Source organism: Anopheles gambiae, chromosome 2 (genome assembly GCF_943734735.2).
Source record: "Anopheles gambiae chromosome 2, idAnoGambNW_F1_1, whole genome shotgun sequence".
NCBI lineage: Eukaryota > Metazoa > Arthropoda > Insecta > Diptera > Culicidae > Anopheles > Anopheles gambiae.
Genome location: NC_064601.1, coordinates 25,731,242 through 25,759,223, shown reverse-complemented (window position 1 = coordinate 25,759,223; position 27,982 = coordinate 25,731,242). Strand labels below are relative to the sequence as shown.

The 27,982-nt window shown below is 48.3% G+C and overlaps 2 protein-coding genes across 10 annotated transcripts in view; one reads left to right on the top strand and one right to left on the bottom strand.

Moving 5' to 3' along the window:
* The window catches only part of LOC1273257 (protein PALS1), a 33,864-nt gene extending 20,429 nt beyond the window's left edge, over nucleotides 1-13,435 (bottom strand). The window contains exons 1-7 of one of the 6 annotated variants that reach the window (XM_061651034.1): nucleotides 13,291-13,435; nucleotides 12,279-12,724; nucleotides 11,921-12,100; nucleotides 11,722-11,779; nucleotides 4,764-4,894; nucleotides 2,556-3,221; nucleotides 2,236-2,360 (exon numbers count right to left, since the gene is read on the bottom strand). In XM_061651034.1, the coding sequence (XP_061507018.1) occupies nucleotides 2,236-2,360; nucleotides 2,556-3,221; nucleotides 4,764-4,894; nucleotides 11,722-11,779; nucleotides 11,921-12,100; nucleotides 12,279-12,344 (1,226 nt within the window). In that variant the 5' untranslated portion in view covers nucleotides 12,345-12,724; nucleotides 13,291-13,435. Of the gene's footprint in view, nucleotides 1-2,235; nucleotides 2,361-2,555; nucleotides 3,222-4,763; nucleotides 4,895-7,533; nucleotides 8,042-10,317; nucleotides 10,477-11,721; nucleotides 11,780-11,920; nucleotides 12,101-12,278 lie in introns of those variants that run through there. The other 5 variants (XM_061651035.1, XM_061651032.1, XM_061651033.1 and 2 more) reach the window with 5 other exon arrangements.
* A 621-nt stretch (nucleotides 13,436-14,056) lies between these two features.
* Nucleotides 14,057-27,701, top strand: LOC1273258 (mitogen-activated protein kinase kinase kinase). 4 transcript variants are annotated; one of them, XM_061651044.1, is made up of 11 exons: nucleotides 14,059-15,325; nucleotides 15,415-15,577; nucleotides 15,664-15,830; nucleotides 15,911-16,086; nucleotides 16,388-16,408; nucleotides 17,027-17,224; nucleotides 17,312-17,456; nucleotides 18,813-18,995; nucleotides 23,457-24,024; nucleotides 24,109-24,455; nucleotides 24,525-27,701. In XM_061651044.1, exons 1-11 carry the CDS (start codon nucleotides 14,635-14,637, stop codon nucleotides 25,649-25,651), a joined length of 3,786 nt encoding a protein of 1,261 aa, XP_061507028.1. In that variant the 5' UTR covers nucleotides 14,059-14,634; the 3' UTR covers nucleotides 25,652-27,701. The 4 variants fall into 4 exon arrangements, with proteins under 4 accessions (XP_061507030.1, XP_061507028.1, XP_061507029.1 ...); XM_061651046.1 differs by lacking the exon at nucleotides 18,813-18,995 and having other exon boundaries at nucleotides 14,057-15,325; XM_061651045.1 differs by lacking the exon at nucleotides 16,388-16,408 and having other exon boundaries at nucleotides 14,065-15,325.
* Nucleotides 27,702-27,982: the final 281 nt, after the last annotated feature.

The window sequence follows — 27,982 nt, the reverse complement described above, 5'->3', positions numbered from 1 at the left end:
CCTCTCCCCTCACCAGCACACATCTTCCAACACACTCCCATCCGAGAGCGAAGAGCCCGGGTGGACGTTTAATAAGATGTTGTGGATCATTGCCTTTACAGACTAAACAATTACCGGGGCAGTCGGCAGTCGGGGGGAACCATCTTTTCACCTTCCCTTTGGCGAGCGTCGTGGCAGAGAGGAATTCGATTCCCACGCAAAATAATCGTCCCGAAAACCTCTCTCTTCCTCCCACGCCAAACAGACGGTTACAGCATCGACACAATGGGTGAGTTAATTTGGGACATGCGGGCCCAAGTTGAGGTTCGAAATTCGTCTTCGACAACGTCGGAGTTTGGAAAAAGAAGAGAACCATTGAAAGGAAATAGTTTTGGTTCGTACCAATCCCATCTTCTGTGCGTGTGTATAGAGCCCAAGTAATATCATTGTGTATCCTTTCCTGTCCTCCGAAGGGTATCGGCCTCCGATGGGGAAGTCGGTCATTGTGTTGGAATCATCTTGGGTGCCAACCGCCTACAGGAATAGCAATGATGCCGGTGGTGAAGTAGATGCTAGCTGTGCGCGTTGTTCGCATCTAAATTCTCATTTAAGACAACGCGCCCTCGGATTATGAACCTCGCCGCTCCTCGTTCCGCAATCCGTACACAGCAGGGAAAGCTTCAGAGAGTGTCGTTCAGGTTGCAGTCCGCCACCAAAGATTTCGCATTAAAATTCACGATTATTGCAGCATTGTTTGCAAGGATTGATGCATACAATTATGGGTAAATGTTTTTTGCCTTTTCCCCGAGAGTGCTCTTTATAGGAGGGGATGGTGTTTGGCCGTCAGCGTGAATAGGCATTAACGCCTAATGTGTGATGAGATGCTTTACGTGAGAAGCAAATACAAATGCGTGACTTTAACGAACCAAGCAGCACAAATCGAGAAGATTTGGCTTAAAACACGTTATGCAACTTTGGTTATATTTGAAAGTAATTTGCATCTAGGTGTTGGAGTTTCATTCAGTATTAGTTATTATCTCCATTAAGGTAACTTTCCAGAGGATTAAATTCAGATCCTACGAAAAAAGTTGAATAAAACCATTCAAGTTTAAGGTGTAGTACGTACTTCTTGCATTTTTGGGAAATATACCTTAGTATTAATCTTCCATAAAGAGTCTTTAGAGTCAAGAATCGAATCTTGAATCTGAGGGTCCCGTTTTATTTATGAAGACCTGCGGCGTCGCATGTCTTCGCTTCTCTTACTTCCGAACCTGCATCATCGAAGTTGCAGGAAGCTGGGTCTATATGTTCAGAGTTTTGTTGATAATTCAAGATTCGTTATTTTTTTCGAGATTCATGCGACTTCCAAGATCTTCTAATTGGATACTAAATCCTTATAATTCTAGCTGTTTTTAAGCTGCATTTTTCGAGAGTCATAAATCTATTATCTTTTTCATTTAAGGCTCAGATTCATTGATCCATCTGCTAGATTCACTCAATTTCATGAATCGGGAGCAAATTCATCCGATCAAAGTTTTGGAACATTAAGAAATATTCAAAATCAATAATGATAATTGGATACTGGACCTAAATAAGGACAGTTGGTTGTAGTCTTTAGGATTTTCGAGGTTTATAAACTACCTCAATCTTATCAACTCAATAAGAACAATGTTATTTGAGGTTTAGCTTCAATGATTCATTAAAAAGATTGTTAAATCTGAAGCAGATTCATCCCATCAGATGCGAAAATTTTTGATAATTTGGTGCAACTGCCAAGATTTTCTAGCTGGATACATTGCTTGAATCATACCAAGTTACTTTATAGAATCTGAATCTTACTAGAATCAGAAATCGTTCACCATTCGTATACGAGGTTCATATTTATTGATTTATTTGCAAGATTCAGCCAGCTTTTCACTAATCTGAATCAAATTCACTAAACTAGTATAAATAGAACCTTTATTAAAAACACTTAGTGAAACAAATATGTAGCAAAATGTGAGATTAGATACTCAACTGACGAACTGATTTAACACCTTATACTTATACTTTCACGACCCTAAGCTTAACGATATTTCCACAATAAACTTTCCGATCCTTGCAGTGGTTTCATCAAAAACTCCCGAAGTTCATGGGATTTACTCAACACAACAAAAGTAAAACCCCCATCGGGCTAAATATAACCGAGCAGATAAATCTGTGTCCCTTCCCATAGAGAGTATGTTGTGCCGCTGACACACGGTCTCTGTAACTTACCGATTTTCCTGGCGAAGGTTCTGATCTCCCAGCAGCACTTCGGTACCACCGCGCGATATGTTACCGCTCGACTCGTACTGCGGTTCGTCCGGCGGCTCGAGCTCTCCCTCGGACAGTGTAGCCAGCTGCTCCAGGTGTGCGCGGGGGGTGGAAGAAATTGCAATCAGATAAAAATTAGGTCAATTGAGTTGAGCGGAAGAAAATGATATTATCTTCTACATTAAAATGTTTGCTACCAAAGCATCCTCCCTCTGTGCTTTTACGGTAACCCCCTTAACTCCCCAAAAAATCTACAGCATTAGAACAGCGCGCCTCTTTACCTCTCGCTTGGAACCATGACCGTTCGCTAGGAAGGTGTTAGTTAGATTACTATAGTAACTGTTGGCGGTTGCGTCAAGCCCTTGGGGTTTGCCGATATTGCTGCTGTTGAGGTTGTTGTTATTTACAAGACTGTGCTGGTGCAGGCTGTGGTAGGCGGACGTACCGGCCAGTGCGGCACCGCCACCGAGTGTACTGCCGCTGCCGTTGTTGTTATTGCCCGGGATGGGCTGGTCGAGCGCGGACAACCCTTTGGACGCCGCGACCGCCACCAATGCGCCCGTTCCCGGCTGCCCAGTGACCACGTTCACCTGCATTCCGGTGGTACCGGGTTGCTGCAGCCGGCTTGCGTTGCCGCTGCTGCTGCTGCTGCCGGTGGTGTTAGTGGTGCTGGACAGGTTAGTGGTGCCATTGTTGTTAGTTGCATTTTGCATCAGTACACCGCCGCCTCCCACCGTACTGTTGTTATTGTTGTTGAGGGTGTTGTTGTTGATGGCGTTGTTGGCCCCCGCTGGAAATGTCGTCTTCACACCGGCCGTTACCGTCGTGCTGGTGTTCGTACCCGTAACACTGTTGCTCGCGAGTGACGTCACGTAGATGGGCGATGCCTCCTTCAGGAAGCTGAGATCTTGCGTGCCGCCACCCTTCGCCTGGCTTTGCTGATTGAGCTGCGTGTGGAGGGGACGGCAACGGCAAGCAAGCCAACCAAAAAAAGTGGGTGGACAAAAAGAGATACACAGAGACAGACAGAGATTAGGACAGAGCAGCGGGACGACAACGAGGCACTGCTACAGTATCGGACAGAAAGATAGGGCATTGGTTTTTTAACGCACCGTGCACCCGTTGGGCCAAGTTTATGTGTGGTTTGTATGTGCTTGTGTTTGTGTGTGTGTGTATGTGTGTGTATGTGTGTTTGTGTGTGTGTGTGTGTGTGTGTGTGTGTGTGTGTGTGTGTGTGTGTATGTGTGTGTGCATGTGTGTGTGTGTGTGTGTGTGTGTGGATGTATGTTTGAATGTGTATTGATGTGTGTGTTTGTTTCACAAGTAGGTCGTTTCGAATAGATTTGTAAGTAGTTTTTTTGTGTTTTGGGTTAGGTTTTTGGTGTGATAAGCAGGACCACCGCCCTCGCGATCAGTGTGTTTTCGATATATTAACAATGTTACGGTCTTCTTTCGCCGTGGTCTTCTGAGGACGTCCGGTTGACTTGCGCGTTTCGGTTGTCCAAGCGCGTTTCAGTTGTCTAAGCACGTTTCGGTTGTCCGAAGCGCGTTTGCCACAAAAGTGCGCGATCGTTCCATTACGAACTCGCTCCTTTTGCGCTTAATGCCAGCAGCAGCCATTCGCTTTTACATATGGCGCTGATGATCGGTACAACGTTTACCTCGACCCATTGTTACTAACATTGCTTGCTTGGACCGTCAAGAACGCGCTGGTTAAAAACTTGGACACGGCTGATCCCGTGCTCTGCCTGCGTTCTACTTCTATACGCGATGAATTACATCGTTTTGGAGCAGCGAAAACATCGGATGGATAAAAACTATCAACGAGTACGCGAGTAAGCGTCTTCCCTTCAAAATCGAGAAAAGAATACTGCCGCGCTCATGAAACAAAACGTCCATTGAAAAGAATAACTGCGCGCCAGCTCAATGCACGCACAAAGTTTACCATTCGCACACAACGTGCAACGCAGAGATGCACGAAGGCCTTTCAATGGCGTGCACTGGAGAAACACCTGTGAGGGAATGCCGAGTTCATTGCTATTGTGCGCGTGTCCATTTCGCACCGGTGTCGCATTCACATTCATGAAACAGCACACCTGCGTTTTCGTCCGAGGAACAAGCGCTGCTGTCGATGCAAACTTTAGTTTTTATCCAAGTGTAAACGCACAATGTTTCACATGATAACACACATAATAAGAATAATTTCAACGCAATATGACATCATGGCAAGCTATGTTTTTCAGACACAAACCCGCGCACTTGCTAATACACATTAAAAAGCACACTCTCTTTCTACTACTACACACACACACACACATGCACACACACATACACACACACACACACTCACACACATACACACACACATACACACATACACACACACAAACACAAGTAACGTGGCAAAACAAGTGCACGGTGCATTGAAAAAAAGGGTCCTATCTTAATGTCCGATACTGTATCAAGTGAGAGGTAGGGGAGATACTTGCTTTGATCGAAAGCTGTGACATGTCAACCGGTGTAATCCGCTTGAGCGCGGACAACCGCTGAAGGCGCTCCCGGGCCTGCTGCTCGACGGCGATGACAAACGCATCCTGCACGGCATTGCCCAGCTCGCCCGCTATTTAGCCCACCCATTTTGGGCGGCAGGAGGACCAGAGAAAATGGTTATTAGTGGTTTCGGTGGGCGGAAAAGAAGCAAACAACGGGAGTGGAGGAAAACACACATAAACAAACGCAAGAAACGGGCCTGTGATGGTCAATCCATCATAACACGGGGACCGTTTTGTTTGACCGGGTGGAGAGGATGGGGGTGTGTGTGTGTGTGTGTTGGGGCAAAGTAAGAATGTTGCGAACATCCACGCACCCGTCAGTGGTCCCCCGTTTATCATCAGTGTCGTATGGTGGTCGTTATCTCCGGTTAGTATGATGTACGTGATGACGCCCCTCCATCAGTGCCTTCCCGATGTAATGTTGAACGCTGTGTGTGTGTTGTTGTTGTGTGTCACAGCCAAGGGAAACTGATTTATATGTGACACATTCCCCACTCGACCCGCTTGCTGTTCTGCCTTTGTTCAGGGGAGACAGCAGCACATCGTTTGCGCCGTGGGTTTGGAACGTCCGCCAGCAAACGGATTGTTTCTCCCATCCGATCTGGGTTCTATTTTAATACCCCCGGCCCCAATCATCATTGGCTACTACATTCGATCGCCATTTTATCTAGCACACCGGTCAACAGCAAGCAAACGGGAACATATCATGGCGGGGTGGAAGGCGTCGTGCTGGAACACAGTGTAATATTGTCCATTCAACCGTGCTTGCTACTTCCATCGCTGATGAATGCCTCTTCAAATTCCCCCCACCTGTGTGTGTGTGTGTGGGAATGGGGACACTTTTATTTATGTTTCAAGGTAACACACACACTCATCGGCTGTAAAACAAGCCGAGAAATTGCCGCACCGATTCCCATTGAATGCACTGCATCGATCCGGGTTGGGTTGAGTTTGTTTTACGAGCTTAACGGAGATACAGATTACAGGCTAGTATAGTAGTTTCCCCAAAAAAAAGAACCTAAAAATGCATGTGTGGTACACGCGTGGTGGACGCTTTTTATGGTGTTTTTTGGAGCTTGTTTCCATGTACACCAATCGCCACGTGGACGGACCGGAGTTCGGACACAAATGTGAGGTGAGCCAGTAAAAATCCAATTAACGACATCCGGTGCGCGTTGAAGGTGGCACAGGGGGTTTTTTTTCTCGTTGGCTCGAGCTTAACGCGTCTGCCTGGGGACAGTGACCGCGGTGTGACGCTGGTTTTCGGCTATCGATTATTTGGATGGCCAGAAAACGACCCGGAACGGCCACGAAATGGAGACAGCTGCACAGGGAAGGCTATTTCTGTGGCTGCTGCTGCTGCTCCAAGGCGGCTCTCTAACGGGTCAGTACCAGCAGCAGCGGCAAAACATAATTGCATTCTTGCGAGGTTCTTTTGCTGGCCCGTTCTTCTATTAATAGACGCAAACGAACGGCTGCAATCGAATTTCGAATGTTGCCATTTTTGTGTGCTGCACATAGGCCACTAGAACCTACGCTTGGAGAGAAAGATAGAAGAATGGGTGGGTACTGGTTGTGGTGGAACGATTGCCGATTGGATGTTGTAAATGCTGTAACTCTCTTTGTTCCGTGGCCACGGTGGAATCGACCTGGGGCGGCAATAGAGTTCGCGGCGATGGAGTTCTTCATGTTGGCAAATTGGTTGGGCGTTTGGTGGAGATGCCCACCGTTGTACAGAAAAGACGCATAAAGCCACCCAACTAGTGAGGAGGGGGGGGGGGGGGGAATTAAGTTTTCGTCGAAATCGATTCCGGCTGACTCCAAAGTTTTCTGGAATAAATTTCGAATAGCAGCTCCGGATTCGTTTTCCAGAATCGATTTCGGAATTGGTTCCAGAATAGGCTCCGGAATCGGAATCGGCTCCCTAAATCAGAATCGGCCCCGAAATCGATATCAGTTTTGGCATCTCGATGAGAATAGGAGGTTACGTCCTATGCTGCTGCGATTGTATTGATAGCCACCAAGAATCCAAATTTACTTGTAGACGATCCATTTTCATTGAAATTCCGGGACAGATTTCATGTCTTCTGAAACTTCTGATTTCAATTCTAAATCTTATTCTGATTTTGAACCCAATTCTGAATTCTAATTCGGAACTGATTGCGATTCCAGAGTCGATTTTTATTCCAGAATCATTTCTGATTCCGGAATCTAAGTCAGCTCCGGAATCAGCTCCAGAATCGGCTCCGGAATATCCGATATCGGTTTGAGCAACTCCAAAAGAATAGGAGTTTTATTCCTATGCTGCCGCGATTGTATTGACAGCCGCAAAGAATCTTTTGATTTCAATTCCAGCTCTAATTTTGACTTTGGAGCCAATTCTGAATTCCAATCCGGATCTGATTGCAATTCCAGAGTCGATTCTGATTCTGGAGCCGTTTTTGTGTTGTGTGCAAGTCCGATTCCGGAATCTTAGTTAGCTCCGGAATCAGAATCGACTCTGGAATTGAATCCGAACACTAGTTCCGAGTCCGAGCTCCCACCACTACACACCAACACCAACACAAAAGTGCACACATTGAAATACCAATCCCTCCCAATTGGGTTAGTTGTGTTAATGTTTTACGCTACAGTTACCCTCTACCTTCCGCGCTTACAAAATCCGAACAGTCAGTGCGGGATTAAAATGTGGGCTTAATTATCATACCTATCAGACACTGGAGTAGCAACAGTAGCAGCAGCAGGAGCTGGTGATGGCAGTATGTACTGGCTACGACACGAAGTGTTTAATAGATCCGGGCCGGGTAAGCGGAGGATGGTGCCATCACATTTTCCGGTACTAGCTCACGCTACGCTCACTTACAAGGTGATCTATTAGCGCATGTAAATCGAACGATCGTAATTAAATGACACCTTTCACTCTAGTGACACTGCACACACAGACGGGGGAGCACGCGTACGTACAAACACCAAAACACATACACACACACACTCAGCGAAACACACGGTTTTGCCCAACCGGCATTTGAAGTGCGCTCGGGCGTGTGAAGGTTGGCGGATGTAAGTGGGGTGGGTTTGGCTGCAAAATATTTCATCTATTTCATAACATTTTCACTTTCCATGCAGCCGCGCGCCGCAAACGCAATGATGATCATAACAACAACACCACGTACACACACACACACAGATCAACGCGCGAAACACAGTACAACACACTGCACACACAGAAACAAAAAAAAAACCCGTTAAACAGAGTAAGTGAGCTGCCGATCGGTACTTGAAACTTTGGGGCCAACCCCTTTTTTTCGTGCCTCCCGGGGTGGAGGCGGATGAAGAAGAAAGGGAAAACGGTCCGGAGGGGGGGGGGGGGGGGGGCAGTTCAAGTGGGTACGTAATGATGAATTTTGTACACGTTTCACGCGCACGTCACGGCGCACTTTTGCAATTGGTAAGAAGTTGCACGCGTTAAAAGTGAACCATCATGCCAAGAAGCAACCATGAAGAAGAACAAAAGAAACACACACACACACACACACACACACACACACAATCAAATGATTTAAATCAATTCAAGGATTAATCCGTTTGTGGCATGATTCGCGGCAACTGTTGCAATGCGAACGTGAAGGCAGTAAACACACACTGTGGTAGAGAGGCCAACAAGCTCCCAGAGCTCAATAACAACCATTCCTCCTACCCCCCGTCGAGTGGTCCCGTGACACACACTCGCAGCAGGGCACACACTAACGAATGGCGCGGAGGGGATTAATCATGCCGAGCCAAGAGATATTGCGATATGTAAAAGAGTCGTCGATGCACAGTGCCCCAGCCACACACACACACAGAGTCGGGCTGCATTCTTTGCGCGCTGACTCACCGCCGCCCGCATTGCGATCTGCGAACGATCGTGCACCATTTGCTTGCTTACGGCTCATTGAAGTCTTCCTGCGCGGAGATCCGGATGATCGGTGTTAGCAAGAGTGCTAGAGGATGATCGTACACACCTCTACGCCAGCGGGGCACAGACCATTCAACCACACAACCATTCAACAGTCAGAAGAAAGGGCATCTATTGGGGTGGATTTTCACATTTCCCGATCGCTTCACTGCCGTGATCGCACGCTGGACATGTGACGTCGACACTTTTTTTTTGAGTATGTGTGTGGTATGTGTCTTCTTCTTCTTGCTCTACCCCTCCTAGAGCCCCAAAATCCCACTCCCTGTGTATCGAGATGAAGCTCTCTCTCTCTCTCTCTCTCTCTCTCTCTCTCTCTCTCTCTCTCTCTCTCTCTATCTTTCACTGAATCATCTCCTCCTCTTACTCGCACTCCCCTATCAATCCCTGTTTTTGTTTTCACTGTGGAAGATATTCAAACACCAATACAAACACAAAAACACACGCTCAGAGCACTGTGCGGACATATGACGATCGCCAGAGCATCAGCAACACACAGCAGCAAGCAAACTGACCCGCGACGACGACCAACCAGACCCAGGGCAAACACACTGTGTGCTCGATCCCTGGAACATTGATGACTCGACACGGTGCGAGAGCAAGATCACCACCCTTTCCACGAGATGTGTGTGTGTGGCAGTGTGTGTGTGTGATTGGGGAGGTATGATAGAGCCACCCCGAAAGAAGGTGAAGGAAAGCTGGGGAGTAGCAGCAGATAGAAAAACCGATCTTCTCAAGATCCCAGCGGAAGATAGTAGGCCCTCTACGCGTAGGCCATTTCCCGCTACTAGAGGCGTACTCTTGCTGCTGCTTCAACCAGTTGTGGTGGCGTTACCACCTTGCTGTGTGACTTTTTTTTGGTCCAGCTTCCAGCTTCTGGGAGGTTACGGACGGAATGTCTAAAACCCTCCAGAGGTGAGAAAGCTCCCTCTCAGGTGGGACACAGCACACTGTGGGAAGGGCGGCATTTGCATACGCGTACGTCGAAGTCTCAATCATTAGAGCTTTGATGGAAGTTCCTACAGGTGACCCAAATAGATTGCCCCCCCTGAGGTGGCGGGTTCCTCGCTTACTCGGAGTGTGTGCGTGCGGTTAAGTGGCTGTATGTGTGTGTGTATAGACGGTAGTAATTATCACGCGTACCGATGGTAGGTGATAAAACTGGCATACGATCGAGAAGAGCAAGCACGAAACCCGCTTCAAGTGACCGGGGCAGGTCACTTCTCAAGCGAAAGAACCAAAGCACAGTGAAAACATTAGCGACCGCGCATGTACACACACACACACACACACACATCCGGAATGAGGCACAAGGCACGTATGTACCCAGTGCGTGTTGATTGCGCACTTCTCGGACGTCGAGAATTGCCTAACAGCCCCCGGACGCGCCAGTCCGAGGCCAGCACACACTCTACACGCCTTCGTCTTCGTTCGCATGGCACGAGGCACGTTCGAAGCACGATCGTGTGCAGGATATACACTCTGCACGGATGCCGCGGAAGATGGCTTTGGATTTTGGCAAATCGATATACGTACACAAACGGAGGCACACACACACGAACCGGAAGCCACCGCGGGAAGGCTTTACTTTACTGGCGGATTGCGTTACAACCAAGCGACGAACGGGGCCGACACGTCGTCCACTACGGTATCCGACTGCGGCTGCGACTGGACTGGCGCGTGTGTGCGGTGGGTTACGACTCGTTCACCGTACACGTTCGCGCACTCTGTCCTACTCTCTCTATCTCTTCTACTCCAAGCTCTTGCTCAGGCTCCCCTTCACCCTCCTCTAACGAAACCCGTTCGTTTGTGCGCGCGGGGGGCCTATTTTGACGTTCGAAAATGTTTGTGGAGTCACCTCGGGTCGGATCCTCCCATCACCTACACCCCACGTCCGCCCTGAAGTCGGTTGGTCAATACCGCAACCCCCTCTGAGGCTGAGATTTTAAGTGTGTGTGTGTGTGTTTGTGTGTGCGAGCTGGACCATTTTATCGTGCTATTCTTTCTACACACACACACACTCTCTCTCCACCCCAAATCAACCACTCAGCACTGCCACCCCCTGAGGGTGAATTGTTAGTCAGCGATCGAGTGCGATCGCTGAGCCGCCACCGGGTGCGCGGCGCCCGTGTGTGTGTGTGCGTGGTGGAAAACCTGTTGCTGGCGCACAGCGCACACACACACACATACACTGGCTGCAAATGGTGGTAGTTGTGTGTATGCGCGATAGGCTCGAAAACCCGTTTTCGTGGTACGTATGGAATGCTCGCCCCAAACCCCCACTCCCCCCAACGTGTGTGTGTGTGCGTATAGGTGAAGTTTACCCTTCCTTCTTTGCACCATTCCTGCTGTTTGACAGGTTGTTCTGTTGATACCGCGGACTCGATCCGTTTGGTTGGTGGACAGCGGAGATTGTGTGTTCCGGTGTGGTGCGATGGGAAGCTTGGTATGCCCTACCTTTGGCCAAGGATCTAGGGCGACACTTGATGGAGATGATTCATTTGCGTACGGCAAAACAGCTGCCGGTAAGCATTGTATATTTTTTTAAAACTTTTTTAGAACATCAAAATGTTCCCACAATCGATGGAGAAGATAGTACAAAGCTTACGAAGTCGATGGATTATCGTTGTTTCGTATCGTATCTCCAATCTTATCATATTGGAAGCGGTTTGGATGCTTTTCCAACTAGTTCCATATCAGAATTCCGAAGAGCATTTCCAATCGGCTTCAGAAACATCGATCACGATCACTATTGTGCGCAGCGCCATCTATTGAGCGCTAGCGGAAGGGAGCAAATTCAAAAGTTCTAGCAAACGTGTTTCGCAACTTCCATCAAAACCAGCAAAGGAACGAGAACGAGCAACACCATACGACACGGATGTATGCAAAACCCCGGGGAGGGAAAAACGATGAAAAAAAGGGTAAGAAAACTGAATTTACCTAAACGAGAATCACTTCGCCGTTTGACGCGCAGCTTTATCATGCACGACTGGATGCACTGGAAAGTGTAGAAATTGAAATATTAATGCACTACCGCCGTTTTCTGGAAACGTTTCTGGTGTGTGTGTGTGAAAGAAGGAGAGCGGCTCCCTGAATTTCCAGCCAAGTCCGATTACTCTCCCCAGCCTGGTCCCCTTACCTCGTGTATGTGCTTGATAACTTCGGCTCTCGGCGAGTCCTCCAGTTTGCGCTCGTTAACGTCCAATATCTCGTCCGCCACCTCCAGGTTGTCCTTGTCGGCCGGGCTGCCGTACAGTTTGATTTTGCCATCCCGGCTTTCGACCAGAATTATCACGTACCCGTTGAGCTCGACCACTTGCTGAAAGTGTGCAGTGCGGGTGGGTTGTGGAAGGGAAGGAAATGTATGTTTATGAGGCACAGTTAATAATGCCATCGACGGCTTCAGCTACTTCCACGCATGAGAGCAATTTGAAGTGTGCTGACTTTTAGTGGATTTTTTCTTCTTCGCCCACCAGCTGAGATCCGGGAAAACTTACCTTGCCCGACGACGAAGCGGTCGGTGGTGGGGGGCCAGCTGCTGGCGTGGTCGTCCTTTGCTGCATGGCCTTTCAGTTGCACGCGCTTTGCATGGGCCGTTCCGGTATCAGCTCGTCGGTTTGCGTGCGATGCGATCGATTCGGTGCTCACATGGAGGTACAGTGCGACCGCCCCGAACGCATCCGTACATTCGGCACGCGGAACAAGGCGAGGCGGACACACAGACACACACCGCGGCCGGGCGAGGCGGTCACAAAATCAACAAATCATTTGGCAATGCCCGTTTTTTGCTCGATTTTTCCAACGATACTATTTTCCGCTCACTTGGATTACATGTACACACACACACACACTCACAAGCACTTACACACGCACGTTTGATAATACCAACACACTTGTAACGCACCTACCTACACACACACCGAAGATGGAAAGATTTTGTTTGCTGGAATGAAGATTTGCACTTGTTGGAAATGGGGATGCTGTGCGGGAGTTTCCTTTCAAAGGGGAGGGATTCTTAGCGACGGCCACTAGCCGTGGGCGCTTTGTGATAATATATATTCGCGTTGCTCCTACTAATTTCAGCCCGTAAGCCTCTTCAGGAACTTTGCTGAACTATGAGGACAGGATTTAAGTCGTTTGCACTACGTTTTGTGCACCCAACAGCACGGGCAGAGGGAAGGAATTGTGTCCTACGCTGGGTTCCACTTTTCCACAACGCGGCGATACACTTTCACCCGTACACTCGGTACACTCGCTTGCTTTTCCGACGACGCTAGGGGATTATGGGTGTGTTTGAAGTTTGAACTGGTATGAAAGGATTTTCCCTGTTTTGCCTGCCAAAGGGAATGGATGCTGATTTCCCACTGACCTTGCCATACACGCACACACACACACGTACACTCCGGGATGTCTCAAATCGCACACTCCAACGTGTTGGACGACATTCTCTTCCACCAGACAGGGAAAGGGGCTGCCCAATACTCGTCAGAACCTTTTTGGAGCACAAACCCAAATTGCAAACGGGCACCAGAATATCTGTTTTCTTCACTTTCTTCCTTTCGAAACGCGAGGACACGCGAGCAAAACTTATCAACCCCCGTAGGATGATGTGTTGTGTGCCCCGAAAGCTCAGCAGATCAATACTCTACAATCTCTCGGCGGATGCCTCGACGCCGTCCCTGTGTGTAGTTTTGGTCCACCTACAGAGAGAAAGAGAGCGAGTGTGAGATGAAGAGAAAATCAGATGGGCTGATTTTCCACGATGCTCTTGCTGGGAGAGCCATAGACTTGCCAACCCCCAAAGGACTTCGGGACGGGGTTTTCTCCCTGCCTTTGTAGGGCATTGTAGTCGTCGCTGCGGGAGGATGTCGCGAGCGAACCCGTTTTTTTGGGGGATGGTGTGGGCTGCTATTCTTGGATGCTGGGCAGGTTCCGAGTCCTGTCAGTGTGGGAGTGTATGAGTGTGGGGACATCTCCCACACACACACACACACACACACACACACAAACACAAACAAACACACACGCACAAGCATTTTGATGTGCGGTTTTGGGGTTGCCGGGTCGGTTTCCTTTTCGAAGTTAAGTATTTTTTATGACTTTTTTCCATTTCGACTATTCCAAGCAGACTATTAACAAGCAAAATGGAAAGAAACAAAATCAGTATTTTGTTTTAGAACAAAATGCAATAAAAACTTACATGAATACAAATTATGCTTCTGAGGCACCCTGTGCCAAGCTATGTCAAACGTCATGTTGCTCCTAATACCAACATAAGCAGACGACACACAACATAGCAGTGCTGCCGGATCGATCGGACTGGTGTCTGTTTATTGTCCCCAAAAGTACACTCTCTTCGTACCGAAACCGCGCCAAAAGGTCGAAACACAGTCCCGGAATGCTATTTACGATTTGTGTCCATTTTCTTACATACATTTCATCGCCATTGACCGCCTGTTTGTGGCCGGTGCGAAAATAAATCCCCATCAACCCACATCAACCCGCCGCGATGGGCGCTGCTGGCAGCACGGCCGCGCTGTCAAACATGGTTGCTCTGAAAAACATGAAAATTGTCTGCGAGTGTCGTGTGTTTGTTGCTGCGATAAAATGAATGTTTTCACGCGTGCTGGATGGTAAACGGACCCGACTCGGTTGTGCAGCCTCGTTAACAGTGCGTGTGTGCGTGTGTGTGTGTGTGCGTAGGCCACCCTATTCGACCGCAGAGCGGTGCGCGCGGGAGCAGGGATCCAGGGCTCCGCTCGATGTGAGAAGCGTTTGTTTTGGTCGGTACGTGGTTGCCTGGTGGTGTGCGCGGGGCGGTGTTGTTCGTAGTATGTGCATTGGGCCGAAAGGATGTTGATGCGGTCGGGGATAGAGCGGTCGGGCAGCCGGGAGCAGCGGGACCAGCAGCAGGACTGGGTGATGATGTCGCCCCTGTGGACGGCCCGCTACGACTACGAGGCGCAGGGCGACGACGAGCTGTCGCTCCGGGTGGGCCAGATCGTGTACGTGCTGTCGACCGACAGCAGCATCTCGGGCGACGAGGGCTGGTGGACGGGCAAGATCGGGGACCGGGTGGGCATCTTTCCGTCGAACTTTGTCACGAACGAGGACCCGGCGGTGCTGAAGGTGCAGCCGGTCGAGATCCAGTACCACGAGCTCGACCTGAAGGAGGTGATCGGCGTCGGGGGCTTCAGCAAGGTGCACCGCGCCTTCCTGAACGGGGAGGAGGTGGCGGTGAAAGCGTCCCGGCAGGACGACGAGTTCGAGGTGGCGCGGCAGAACGTGCTGCAGGAGGCGAAGCTGTTCTGGTCGCTCAAGCATCCGAACATCGTGTCGCTCAAGGGCGTCTGTCTCGATCCGAAAACGCTCTGCCTGGTGATGGAGTACGCGCGGGGCGGCTCGCTCAACAAGATACTGGCGGGGCGGAAGATACCACCGAACGTGCTGGTCGACTGGGCGATCCAGATCGCGCGCGGTATGAAGTATCTGCACTGCGAGGCGCCAATCTCCGTCATCCATCGCGATTTGAAGAGCTCGAACGGTAGGTGGTGGTGGTGGAGGTGATGGTAGCAGCACGGACGACTTTGATCGCGATCTGAACCTGAGCGTTGCTTTGTTCTTCGTTTACAGTACTGATCAGCGAATCGATCCAGCACGGTCATCTGCTCAACAAAACGCTCAAAATCACCGACTTCGGGCTGGCCCGAGAGGCGTACCGGACTACTCGAATGTCGGCAGCCGGCACCTTCGCCTGGATGCCACCGGAGGTGATCAAATCGGGAACGTACTCCAAGTAAGCGAACGAGGCTGGGCGATGTAGCTGCTGTCTTCCCCTAATACATGACCGCTTATGTTTGTGTGTGTCCGTCTCCTTCGCAGAGCGTCCGATGTGTGGAGCTACGGGGTGCTGCTGTGGGAATTGCTCACCGGGGAAACTCCCTACAAGGGCTTCGACTCGCTGTCGGTAGCGTACGGTGTGGCGGTGAATACGCTCGCCTTACCGATCCCGAAAACCTGCCCCGAATCATGGGGCAAACTGATGAAATGTGAGTACTTTTGTCGCAATCCGTTGTGCTGCAAGTTGTCTTAATGTTTGTGTGTGCGTTTTCCCCCCACTGTTTTATAGCCTGCTGGGAGATCGATCCACACCGTAGGCCTTCGTTTAAGGATATTGAAAAGGATCTGGACATCATTGCGCGGTCCGGCTTTGCTCAAACGCCCCACGAATCATTCCACACGATGCAGGACGGCTGGAAAAAGGAAATCGCGGAAGTGTTGCAAGAATTGCGTAAAAAAGAAAAGGTGAGAATGCTTCGTTTTCAATTGCTTCCGTTTGTCGTTGATTGATTGTACTGGGAGTTTGTTTCTATTGCAAAGTATGTTTGCTGTTCTGAGATCTGCTTTAAGAAGTATATTTGTGTTAAATAATTATTGCGGACAAAGGTTCAAATAGCAGTTGCTGCAGATTGATTAGTAACAGTATTCTTCTTTCCTAGTTTTCTTACATTTTTTTTGTTATCGTTATATACCCCATTTCGATCGATTGCGTATTACCTGTCTTTGATTTAATGTCTTCCATTCTGCTGCCTTTCTTTCTGCTTAGGCATTTAAATCTTTTGAGGAGGTAAGACGTTTCGCGGACTTTTTCGCGCTGCGTGCGTGTTTTCCTTTTTTTTTAAATAGTTTAAAATCTCACACTGATTATGGTTTTCGCTTGTTTGAGTGATCGTTTGTGGCTTTTAGTCGGCGAAAGTGTGTGTTTGCTGCTGATCGATTTTTGTGTTTGTTTGTTTGAACGCTGTAGTAATTTTTGGGAGCTGTGTGGCCTTCGTTTTCCTAAAGAGTGGCTTAAAACTCTAAATATTTAATGTTTTTTTACTATTATCAGAAGATTATCGTAAAGAAGTTTAACGTTCCACAACACAACTGTGACATCGCTAACACATAGGGTTTATCTTTGCCTTTGCTTACCTATTATACAAACGCGAGCAGATAAGTAGTAGGACCGAATTTGTTTGTTAAATAGTTTGGCTGTCGGTTTTTGTTGATTTATTGCAAAGTAGATAAAACCATCCAATCGTTTTGTGTTACACACGTTCGTTCAGTTTTCTAATGGAATGTTCCGCCTTAGCGATTGATTTCGCGCGCGCTTTACACTGTTAGTGGTTTGCATGCAGCAATATTAACTGGAAATTGATTCCGTTTTCATTCCACCATTCGTCCGGCCCGTCCATCTACGCAGGAACTACGCAGCAAAGAGGAGGAACTGACGCGAGTTCAGCAAGAGCAGCGCTACAAGGAGGAAAATCTTGCAAAGCGAGAGCAGGAGCTGCACGCGCGGGAAATCGAGCTGCTGGGCCGTGAGCTGAAAATTCTAATCAATCAAAATACTCCTACCCCGAAGAAGCGGAAGGGGAAATTTAGCAAAAGTAGAATCAAGGTAAGGTTGTGGTGCCGGAGTGTGCCACGCGACTCGTTGGCCGAGAAATGACGATGCGTACCTTTTTTATCTGCCATATTTTTGTAGCTGATTAAAAAAGCACCGGGTCAAATTTCGTTGCCATCGGATTTTCGTCACACGATCACGATACAGCATACGGCCATACGCGATGAGCGGCAGCGGATCGACACGCCGCCCGGGTCGCCCGCCACCCGGCTGCGCACGATTGTGTGTAAGTAAATATGGAGCGTTGTATGCAAATGACTAACATTAACATTGCCTTAGCTTGTCGGTTGTTTTTTTTTTTGAAACACTCACACACTCACACGCCATACACGCCCGTAGCATACGCATTCTTGCTTTCTCTTCTGAATTTTTAAACCATCGTATTGAGCGGTGTGTCTCTTCGGGGCATTCGGGAAATGTAGCCGACGAACGATCGAGAAGAGAAGGCAAGAGCGGCACTACTGGCGATGCGACAATTTTAGGCGTTTTTTTTCTTTCTTCTAAATACAATTTCCGATTCAGTACCTTAGCTATGTTTGAAAGCTTTTGAATGCCTCCAACAGTTGTGTGGCAGTTTGTTTTAATAACATTCACCTAAATAGCTCTAATATTAACGCTTCTGATAAAAAACAGTGTGTCAGAACTCGGCACAAACTATGTACACCGACACAGGCGTCATTTTCAAACTCTGAACTATCTTGTTCGTTATCTTTTCCCGTTAAGATTAGTTAGGTTAATTCACCGGTTGTTTTTTTTTACTATTGCTTACTCACGACGCTTTCGTCATAGATTAGCTTTAGTTTTGAATTCGTTCGATGCGGCGAGCGATTGTGACGTGTGGAAAATACAATATTGACTTGTACCGATTTCGGTTGCGTGTTTTTTTACCCCTGTAGCGAGCGCGCGTCTTCATTTGCATGTGTGATATACAGTTGCGTGATTTAGTTGCCAAAACCTTCTCTGTTTGTTTAATATTAGGAGCGTGTTTATGTATCTATTTTGTTTCTATATTTGATTTGATTTGAGTGCTTGTGTGTTGATTGTGAAATCCAATCAGCAAACGGGTTGTTGTGTCACGATGCGCATACGGTGCCGATAATGATTTTGGTTGTAATTAATTACGCGTAATATGGTTAGATTTTCGTGAGGAGAAAAAAAAGAACATTAAAGGCATCAAGTTTAGCTACAATTACAATGTGATGTGAGATTAACTGCGGAAAGGTTTGAGCAAAATTAACACGAATCACTCACGCGGACGCGTTTCGATTCGATCGTCATGTGTGTATGCTTTTTTTCCGACTCTGTGGCAGATAATAATAATGCCACCAAGCCAGCGACTAACCATCTAACCGGGCACATTGCGTTCGAACCGTGTGCACATACATTGCTAACAAAAAACTAACTCTTTAACCCGCGTTCGCTTGCGTGCGTACCCCATCGAATGCCCGATGAAGAATAAATTCTCATTCTGAATAATGTTTGATCATATTGCCCATCGACTGTTCATCGGTCCAACGCGGCGACAATACCCCCAACCCATTCCCGCGACCGACCCGCCTGTACGCATCACTACGCTCTGCAGTTCCGGGCGATGTAATCAAGGGTAAGACCTGGGGCCCATCGACGCTGCACCAGCGGGAGCGGAGCCACTTGCCGACGATGCGACCGAGCGCCCGACCGCAACAGTTCAGCAAGAGTGCCCCGAACCTGGACAAGTCCCGTGCGACCGCGCTGTCCGCTAGCTCGTCGCGGCACGAGATCCTAGGTAAAAGTCACGACGATGGTCTGCACACCATCGAAGCCAACCGTAACTATAGCCGTACCAATACTACTACTACCTGTACTAGTAACGATGTAATGAATAGCAATATTAATCGTAACCGTATGCATAATACCTTCCAACACTACCACACCACCGTACCCCGTACTGTCGATAGCAACAGCGGTGTCTGTAGTAGCAATAGAAGTAATCATTCGCCACACAGTAATCCTCATCATCCTCATCATAATCACGCGGCGGACAGTGGTAGGGCACATTCGGAGGCGTCGGTGCTAGCGGCCCAGCAGGACGTGGTCGAGTACGATCGCGTCTTCTACAACAATCTGCAAAAAAGCATCGAGGACATTTTCTCGCGCAAGGAAAGTGAAGCGAACGAGCTGGAGTGGACGCACTCCTCGGCCGGGTCCGGCGGCGGCGGGTACGATAACGCGAGCTCGTACCGCATGTCCGGCTCCCGGTCGAGCGACAACTTGACGTCGTACTGGGTCGGTAACGATTGGACCCGGTCGAAGTTTAAGCGGGAAAACTATCTGGTCGGTGCGCGGGCGTCGAACGAGGCGGCCGGCACGGACGGCACGGATAGTGTGGGAGACAGTCGTAGCAGTACGGTCAGTACGGCCGAAACGCGTAGCGTTGGCCAGCTGCAGGAGTCGTTCGGTAATTTAGAGCTGAGCGGTAGTGACGGTGTGGGCGGTGATTCCACTGACCGGGCTAGCCGGGAGCGGGAGGAAATATTTGGCAGCCCTCATCACCAACACCAGCCGCCGAATGAGTTGATTTCTTCATCACGCAAAAGCTCGGTCGTTACGTTCCGGTCCGATGTGGATGTGCACTGTTCGGACTATGAACCGATCGCCGGCTCGAATCTGCTGTGGCCTCCGTGCGCAGGTGCAGCCAATGCATCACCGACACTGAACGGCGAAAGTGTGGAGTCAGCCACTGGCGGCGGTGGTGGTGGTGGTGGTGGCGGTGGCCGTCCGCACGACAACCTCCGCCATAAGCTGGGCCGTACGAAGAAGAAACTAAAGCTAAGCCACCTGCTACCGTTTAAGCGCAACAAGGCTAGCGCGGCGGATCGAAGCGAAGCGATGAATAAAACGCGCCGGCTCGTCCACCACACCAACAGTATTTATCTGAAGCGTCCGACGACGGCGAACAGCAGCACGACCACCGAACAGGACACGCTGCTGCTGATCGATGGTGGCGATGCGGGCGGGGTGGAGAATGAGTCCCCGTACGCCATGATCCGGCGCACAGATAACTATTTGATTGTGCAGAGCAATGAAAGCTATCTGAGCTCGATGCGGCGCCCTAGTGGTTCGCAGAACTGAGGGTCTTGTTTGAGGCACCAACCTTAGTCGGTCTAGGCTTGCTATAAGCCACTAATGGAATTGACAATGTAAGACTTATATATGTATGTATGAGGCAGATCATGTATTGAAAAGTCTTCTAGATTTTGGTCTGTTGGATCGCATGCCTGTCCTGTAGGAGCTGGCAATGCTTATCATTAGTGCCAAGTGATTGGACTTTGGTGGTTGTTGTCCAGCTGGTTGTCGATGTAGTCTTGTCCGGTGTGAACAAGAGCGTAACTTATTGATCCGTGATTGAGAAGTGTAAACACTTTCAGTGCGTTCTTACAGAGAGAAACGTGTTTCTAAGTGCGTCTTGCTTGTGATAGAAGATGCTCACTGTCGCGTAGCTGTGGCCTAATGACGTACACCGCATTGTTTTGTAGTGCGTATTTGAACGACGCGATTGTATAAGTCGAGATTTGATCTGTGGTGTAAAACCGGCATTTAAAAGTGTCGTGTGCATTTTCATCTCTTTTTGATGAACGTGATCGCGCTAGCGAGCGAAACGGTCGGCGCGAAGGAATGCGCTATTAACAATCATATTGATATTTTATTCACTTTCACCTTTAGCTTCCTTTGGTAGATGGTAGATTGGTAGTCTTCGACTCGGCGGACTATGTAATGTAATGTTTTGTTTTCAGATTTAGCTGTAGTCCCGTTGCTTTAAGGCGTAAATATTTTGTAGTACGTAAGGAAAGAATCCCAGATTCTTTTTAACTAACGAAAGTGACCCACTGCCTCGATAGTAGGATCGTTCTGTCCGGCAGGAGGTTCCGCGACTGTGGTCAGTTTTGTAGTTGCGCTCATTGCGCCTGCAAAGTATGCAATAAGCGCAACGAAAACGCCTGCGAGCTATGGAGTCCACGGTACAATACGATCTTATTATGAGATGGATGGTTGTTTTCCGGTCTGTTTTAACAAGGCTACGAGTTAGGTTTAATTGAGTTAACTTTTTTTTCAACGCGTACGGTCACGTCTTACGCTGACCGCATCTTGGAATGAAGATCCTCACAATGTTTTGGGATTTGCTGTGTTCGTTTGGACCCTTTCTGCTACTGGGCCAGTGCCCACTGTCAGCGAAAGGGCCTTAGACATGTTAGATTGGTGTCATAACCTACGTAACGTTAAGGCCCAACACCGTCTAATTGATTCTGTGCTGATTATTTACTGGCCCTTGTGATACTCATTTAAATTCAAACAGCCGTTGAAATGGCGCGTCTCCGAATAACCCTTGCGGGACTCGCTGCTCTGTCGCTGACGTATACTAATCGTAGAAGGTATAAGCGTACAAAAACAAAAAAAAACTAATACAAAATTTTAATCCATTCCTGCAGAAATTAAACAAATGTTTCATAAGGGAATGGCCCTTTTTCCATTTACCTCGTTTTTTTTATTTGGTGATTTGGTGTTAAACAGAGGGCGGTGACGTGCGTGTTAGTTCAATTGGTATTGCCTTATCGCTTTGGTCCTGTTTTGGGGAAGCAGGGAGAATCCCAAAACAAACGCATCCAAACCTATTGTAATGTTAAGAACATGTCACTGTCATTAATCAATTTAACCGGAGCGGATGAATTGGGAAATGTTTGCAAGGTGATGGTGAGAAGCATTGTCATGCCGTTACAAGCATTTAACATCGTTTAACATAATACTAGTGGCGACAAACTAGCAAACGTGACTGATTGTAGCGAACCGCTGGAAGGTTTACGGTTACGAGAGAGAGAAAGAGAAAACAAAAACAATATTTGAAAGGCAATCCATAAACCATTGAAAGGACAGGCCAAATAAAGAAGAAGAAGAAAACAAATAGGAATAGGAAAAAAGAAAGATAAACCAACCAAGCAGTAGACACGCCGGATGGTAGGGCAGTAGTGTCTGACAGTTTGCGAAGAAGAAAGCGGAGAATACAAACACAGGCATGTTGGATTGCGCGAATCTATCATCCTTTCCCCATAAAGACACCATTTTATATACACCCTTCCCCAAACTCATACTCACAATACGTACACGAACCATTGCCGTTTTTAGTGGGAATGTAAATGTTTTACTTCTTTATCTGTTTTCGTTTGAGTTGTACAATGAAATTGTAAGCTTGAAGTATCTGGATTTAGGAGTGTAACCTGTGTCTTGTTCTTTCTTTTTGTTTTAATTTTATCTTATACTACGGTAGTCTTATCGAATGTGGGCGCAATTGGCGCCGTTTCTTTAATTAATTGCGTTCAGTTTCAGTTCTTAAGCAAAGTTCACAATTTTGTAGATGATTCACAGCCTTTTTTATGGATTATAGTTATTATTTTCTCTTTGGAAAAATAAAAAAAAAGTTTACTACATATCAATTGATGAATATTTTAGTTGTGTTATTCTTTTGGTTTATGTTTTGTTTGTTTGTTCGAAAGTTGATTGCGGTTTTCGTTTGTTTATCTTATGTGTTGTTTTGTCTTGTTTTCTGATTTTGTCGCTGCCTGTTGTTTCTTCCTTCTTGCTGCTATCTTGTTTAAGCTATTAGCCAATGCTTTATATAGGGTTTTATTTGGATAGTAGAATTGTTTTCTTATCTGCTTGCTTTGCTTTCCCGTTCAGGATCAGAGATGTTGTGTTTACCTTTCTTAAAATAATGTTTTGTAAAATAATGATGCTTCGGTTTTCCGGATACTAAACAGAATTATGTATCGATTTTTAGAAGTTTTCTATCCTTTGCTTTATGTTTCATAGATTAGATACTTTGATACTTTAAACTAGTAACAAAAGTTAAACGATTGCTTACATTGTAACTAAAACTAGAATAGAACTAATCATACCGCTTATGATGTTCGAAAGAAATTCTCTAAATTATAAGTAGGTTTGATTGGTTCGACAGTATCGAAATTGTGTTTTGGATTGCAATAAGTAGTATTAGTTGTAGTTTTCGTACAGTAGTAGTGCATAGAAGTTGATTCTTGTCGGAAGTGCTCTCTAGCATTGAACCAAAACCAAGATGTGAATGTCTGCTCGCCCGATCGGCTTGCGTTGTTGTTGGCGAGGTCGGAAAGCAGGGGAACGCCCGGTGTACTGGTAACATGTTTCGATGTGCTACAACCGCCATTCATTTCAAATGCAGATTATGATACCGACGAAGCGTGGTACGCGGCCAGCCTGGGCGCCGGGCCCTGTACCGACGTGTCAACGCTGAGCGTGGCGCCGCTCTGCTCTAGTCTGAATCGGTACGGCACGCTGCCGAGCACGGTGCCGATGCCGACGCTGTACGCTTCCGAGGGCCAGCGCAAGCCGAAGCTTTCCATCATCGAGCTCGTGCTGTACAACATGGCCTCGATGCTGGCCAGCATTGCTTCCGGGTACGATGTGCGTGTGTCGAACGTAACGCCGCTCCATCCGCGGCTACACCCGGGACCGTTGCAACCGTACGAATCGTACTCCCAGCCCGTGAGTCCGTACCACCACCATCGGCACCAGCTGCCGCCAATGGTAGACCCACATGCGCTGCAGCTCGAAGGTATGGTACGGTTGGACGGGATGCCGCCATCTTTACCACCCGCGCCACACACGGTGGACAACGCACTGAGCCAGGAGGCGTACGAGGAGGAGCTGGCTCAACAAGCTCAGGATGATAGACTTTACGCACAACACAGCACACCGTACCAGGAGACGCCGGAGAGACAGCGGCCGAGGTAAGTGGTTGGAAAGGGTTTTAGGGAGGACTTTGTTCTGAATCTTAACTTACCTTTTTGTGTGTGTGTGTGTTTTTTTGGCAGGAAGGTGCATACTCAATCGACCAGCCCAAGACAGGACGAGCGGGCGCTGAAGTACACGGACTCACCGCAACACTATCTACCATCGACGATGTCGACGACGAGCGGGCTCGGCTCGAACTACACGCCCTCGGGACCCAGCTCGTCCTTCAGCGTGGGAGCGGGAACGCAACCGCCAACGCCTTCGCCCCGCCGAAAGTCTAGCGCCGCGTCGTTCATGGATTTTGGTGATCTGCCGGAAGAGCGCGAAAGTAGAGCGGGCCTCTACATACCGGGCGAGTACGACGGGTACACGCAGCACAATCCAATCTTTACCGCGGGTACGCGCGGTGCCACTAGTAGCTACATCGGTAAGTAGGAGCCGAACTAACCTGTGTGCAAGGATAAATTAATACAAAATAACTTCTCTCCCGTACCAGGATCCCATTATTTCCCCTACCGGCCGGCGATAAACTTTGCGTTCGAGCGCGAAACGAAATCGTACGGCGGGGAACCGGTGTACGAAGACCATCACTACGACAGTGCCTCGTACCATGATTACGCGTACGAAGGTCCCGCCGGGGGACCGTCGGGAACGGCCAGCGCTAGAGCAACGGGTACGCGCGTCCCAACGATGGGCATCAGTGCGGCGGGCCATCGCCGGACGCACTCCAGCATTTCCAGCACGCTGCACAGTAGCAACGTTAACCAAGGGTTTCACATGGAGGGCGATGAGATGGACGGTGCCGGAACACGCCTGATTGATGACGTGACGTACAAGCTGGGCGATCTCTACCTGCCCGGAGGCGGTACGGATGCGGCTAGCCGCTTACCGGCACCGAGCACCGCGAAGCTGCACGAATCTCCCCTGCCTGCTGCCTTTCATGCGTCGAGCCGAATGCATCAGTACGAGAACGTGCCCAACTTCTTCCGGCGGCAATCGAGCCTGCAGCAGGCGCACTACTCCCCCAGCAGTGCGCACAGTGGACATCTGTCCGGCGATTTTATGTCCGGTGGTGCAATCCCGGAGCCGGAGGAGCGTCCGTACACGGTGCTGGGGCTGACGGAGCACGGTGCCGACGGTGGATTGCTGTCCAGCAGCTTAAGACCCCAAACGAAGTTGCGCTCCAGCATGAAGAAGTACACGCACTCACATCCGACGCATCAGCAGGCCACCGCGTCAGCTGGCGGGCAGGGTAAGTACGGGGCGGGCTACGGTATGCACGGGACGACCAGCGCCACGAACCAAACACCGCCCGACAGTCTCACCAGCGACGACAGCTCGTACCTGAGCGCGAAGGACAACTCGTCCTCGATTTCCTCGCAAAGCCGGGTGCGCTTTACGCCGGAAATTGTGCTCGACGTGGACTCGCCGCTCCAGTCGCCGACGTGCTACACGGGCGGAGCTGCTGCTGGGGCTGCGGCTGCCTCGTCCGGCCATGGCTTAAAGGACAGACGCAGCTCCTCCTCCGGCAGCACGATGCTAACGGCAACGCCCGGTTCGGGCGCGTCCTCGACGTCTATTTCGGGCCGGCGGTCGAATGCCTGCGACACGAGCCAATCCTAGCAGTACGTGAAAACCTACATGGTGTAGGGTGGGTCGCGGTCCCGACCCGAGGCATCCCACTTTAGCGAGCTTGTCAGCCATTACTGAGCGTGATGTGATGTTCGAAAAGCCACTCCCGAATCATTCCACGCAAGCACGAACGACATTCCACGCATTTCCCTGGAAGGAGATGGCCTCCCGGTAACGAATGGGGTGTTCACGAGGTGCTCCAGGAGCGACGGTACTGAGCCAATCATCGCGCGCGCGCGAGCGATCCTTGGCAAGGAAGGGCGACGACGTACGCTTGTTCGCCGTAGGGTTACCCATAAAATTGGCTGTGATACAATTGATAATTTGAAGCGTAGTAAGGAGAGTGTCGTTTTTCTTTCTATTTAATCAAAATGAACAACGGTTCTAACTGGCTCTAACAGAAAAAAGGACGAACGGAAGGTATCTGCAGCACAGGGCAGCTCGAGGGCGGCATTTATTTTGCTTGCATCACTTCGTTTAAAGTATTCGTGTGAAAAAGTTTGTGTGAGAATTCTCGTAAAATGCATAAAATAGACTTAGTTTAAATAAGTTTTGGCCAAGAAAAAGAAAAAGAAAAGCAAAGTATTCTATTCCCAAGATTAGATTAGAGCAAGTTTAATACGTTTAATTTTGAGTCGTCAGCGAACGAAGGTGCGATTAAACCATTCCACAGAACTAGAATTATTTACATTGTGTTAACAACTGCAGGAAAGTAACTCGTTTCTTAACTACTCGAATGTGCACAAAACGGTCGTAGATTTAAAAAAAACGAACCAAATCTAAAACAATGTTATGTCTCCCCCTCTCCCCCAGGCAAACGTATAGCAAACTTCACATGTTATCGAAGGCACACGATTTGAAATAGGAAAATCGAAAGATACTTTCACCAACACACAAAGAAAGTGAGAGAGAGAAACAGCACTAGCACAGTATGTAACCACTGCAATCCCTTAACAGTATAACCACAATTTTTGATGCAGCATGGGACTGAGAACCAAACCCAACAAGAAGTATTAAATCGAGCATGTTGTGCTTGGGCACTGAATTGTTCAACCATGCAGTTGTGTTGCAATGCATATAGCCAGGAATAATCAAATATTGAAATGAAGCTGGGGTGAAAAGAAATTGAAAATGAACGACCTCGAACTCGCAGATTTGGTTTTGTCCTCTTTTTGTACGGCTAGCAAATAACTAAACTTCCAACGTGAACGTGGCATGGGCGACAGTGTAGGGGGGAAACGAACTGCCAAAGAGGAGATTGAGCGGCACGATGCACGGTCTGACCAGACATCGGGAAGAAAGTAACCGAGCGGAATGGAATTCAGTTTAAATTGCCTAAGCAAGCGTATAAACACAGTCTAGTCGCTAATACCCTTACAAACCTCTTACAAACAGCGTTGTACATAGTCTTAGGAATTGGGCAGGAAGGTTCGAAACAAGAGAGGTGCGGACAGAGGTGCGCTACCGAGTGCTATTGGCTTATAATCTTCAGTATTTAGTCGATCGCGTTCCCTCACTATAAATGTAAATGTACACACGTGTGTATGCGTTGGCTCTATACTCTCTAGCTAGCCCTGCCTCTCTCTATACCGTTCGCAGGGCATTCGTAGCCGTGCACTGGCAGTTGTTTGTGTTCACTGGTAGACACTGTAGCATCGTTTAACCAGGGTCGGAGGAGAGAGAAACACAACCATGTTAATGGTAGAGGAGCCGAATTATTGACAAACACACAGACACACACATACCGATCAGCTTCTAACAAGGCAGCTTTTTTGTGTGCGGATTGTATACTTGAAGGCGCGTTTGTACAAAAGTCGCCTAGATGTATGCAATCGGTAAGACGAGTGAAGCTTGTTGGGCGGTTTGCAGACAGACAGTTCGTGTCTTTCAACGGGGCTGTTAACTGAGATGCGACCAACACACATTGAATTGGAGGGACATGTTGTAAATGAAAGTCAACGAATGGCAATATACAGAACTCAGAAAAGATTGTGAAGGATGACAAAATAAATAGAACATATATATATTAATTAAAAAAGAAGCGTTCGTGTCTTTTATTACTTGCTGTAATTATGGCGTTTTTTCTTTTTCTGTAGTTCAATTAAAACCCATTTTTCTTGTTGGTTCGTTAATCAACAAAGTATCAATCGTTGCTGGGGAGGAAATAATGAGTCCGAGGGTGAGTATAATTTATTCCCGAACGCAGTTCCGCCGCCGACTCTCGAGCAAAAGCAAGTAGTAGATAAAGCGATCAATTAAAGCAAACAAATTACCTCATAAATTATCATTCTTTGGATCTCATTTCCATAACTGCATTCCCGA